The sequence below is a fragment of the Austrofundulus limnaeus genome, unplaced genomic scaffold (genome assembly GCF_001266775.1).
Source record: "Austrofundulus limnaeus strain Quisiro unplaced genomic scaffold, Austrofundulus_limnaeus-1.0 Scaffold7, whole genome shotgun sequence".
Lineage (NCBI taxonomy): Eukaryota > Metazoa > Chordata > Actinopteri > Cyprinodontiformes > Rivulidae > Austrofundulus > Austrofundulus limnaeus.
The window spans coordinates 2668154-2670293 of NW_013952409.1; the positions used below are offsets into that span (position 1 = coordinate 2668154).

General features: G+C 34.8%; 1 protein-coding gene across 3 annotated transcripts in view; it reads left to right on the plus strand.

Annotated features, from left to right (window-relative positions):
* Positions 1–656: 656 nt before the first annotated feature.
* The window catches only part of si:ch211-266k8.4 (USP6 N-terminal-like protein), a 59689-nt gene continuing 58205 nt past the window's right edge, over positions 657–2140 (plus strand). The window contains exons 1-3 of one of the 3 annotated variants that reach the window (XM_014032930.1): positions 657–921; positions 1383–1470; positions 1558–1665. In XM_014032930.1, the coding sequence (XP_013888384.1) occupies positions 788–921; positions 1383–1470; positions 1558–1665 (330 nt within the window). In that variant the 5' untranslated portion in view covers positions 657–787. The remainder of the gene's footprint in view (positions 922–1382; positions 1471–1557; positions 1666–2140) is intronic. The other 2 variants (XM_014032923.1, XM_014032915.1) reach the window with 2 other exon arrangements.

Genomic DNA, 2140 nt, shown 5'->3' on the forward strand with positions numbered 1-2140 from the left:
GTATTTATATTTGTGTATACACAGTTTAGATTGTCAAAAATTCTGTTTTTTTAGGGTCATTAACGAAGTTCATGTACTCAGACCAGTAATATTTGGGGTCACAACTTTTTTGCCATGGACATCTTGTGGGTCAGAAGACAAAAAGTTTGGGAACCACTGGCTTAAAGTGTATTAATTTAAAATAAAGTGAAAAAATAAGATGCAAAAAAAGGTTACTTTTGTTTTGAAAGTGACCGGAAACTGTAAATATGGGAAGTGCAAACAATGGCCACTAGAGGGCGACAAAACTCTTTATTGTCACTGAATTTTTTTCATTTCTCTTGTAATATTAATCAATTGTATAGGAACAAAAATATAAACATTAAACATTATATTTTTGTCAGATTACACTGAAAAACACCTAAATTTAAAATCGATATTACAGCTTTTATTGTCCACATGAGAGAAATGTTCTTAATTTGCCTAAATCCCATAAATCACGAGGTTTAGTACTTGAAATGAATAATCCCTGCAAACAGTTATAATGTAACAGTGCACTGCTCACAGAGCACGATGATTGTTTATCAATAAAGATTAACGAAAAAAAAGAGAAAAAAAACTCACCTGTCCCGCCCCGCCCACTTTGAGTGGACGATCACGTGGTCAAGTGGGCGGGTTGTGTTTGACTGACAGCAGGTTCACAAAGCGAGCTGCCTGAGAAGCAGTGGTTTGATTTTCATTGTGCAACAAAAAGTTCTGTTTTTATTTATTTATTTATTTATTTATTTGATTGTATTTTATTGTCAACATGGGAAAGAGAAGCAGCAGCAACGTCAGCAGGAGGAGCTCATCGTTTAATAAAAGTTTAAATTTTGACGAATTCGGCTTCGCTCTGAGCAGAAAGAAGGACCGGAAGCTTCATCACAGATGTCACGAGTACAGGTGCGGGATTGGTTGATGCTAATTAACTGCAATTAACAACAAAAAGTAAATTTAGTTTTGTACCTAAACCTTTAAGTTTTGTACGACTCGTCAGTAAACATTTTGTTCAGTTTATTTAGCTGATAATGTGATGAAAAGCTAATTAATTTGTGGCAACAAATATTGGATCACTCACTGAATCGAGCAGAATTGTTTTTCCATTTCAATTATTCAATTAAAATAACGTTTTGACAGAAAAATTAAGCTTTTAGTTCTATAATAAAGCTGTTGAGCTCAGATAATATCAATGTTTCATTGGTTATTCATGAACAATGATGTAAAAAACGCACTTGAACGTTTCTAAAACTGTGATTTCAGGTCTCTCCCAGTAGATTAGTTGAGATCACCGGTTCTGTCACAGGAAGTGATGTCATCCCAAAAGTTGTTGAATCACAGCCTCGTTGTGTTGTTTTTGTTCTCAGCTACCCCCAGCTGAGCCCAGTCGGGGTCAAAGAGCTCTGTGAGCTGCTCAGCTACTGGAACGGAGACAGTTTCATCTGTAGGAGCCAGGTGAGTTCAGCAGAAACACAAAAAATATATATGTATCATTAATAATCTGAGGCTGAGGCTGCCTGAAGGTGATTTTCTGTTTTTCAGATTGAGCGTTTTATCCGGCTGGGCATCCCTCCCAGCCTGAGGGGCAGTGTGTGGAAGTGTCTCCTGAACATCGATGCTCTGAGAGAAAACAGCGACTTCACTTATCAGGTAAACAGTGTCGTCCCAGTGAGGAAACAAATCAACTGGTTTTGTTGAAGGAAATAAATTCATCAAGTTTTATGTGAAGATTTGAGATTTGACCCTTTTTTTTGTCTTAGTTTGATTGCGAAAAATTATTATATGATGATGTTTTTGCCCCTGCATGTTTGTAATGTCAGCAAAATGAACCAGAATGATGAATTTTATCAAAACTGTCAGGAATCAATGTCAAATCAAATCAAGTTTATTGGTCACATGCATCGTGATACACAGAATAACTTGTAGTGAAATGCTTTGCACTAAAGTCTGCACACACAAACTGAAATAATAATAATAATAATAATAATAATAATAATAATAATAATAATAATAATAATACATTTTATTTGAAGGCACCTTTCATGGCACTCAAGGACACCATACAATAAAATATACTGTATATATATATATATGTATATGTATATATAACAAAAAAATCCTCATA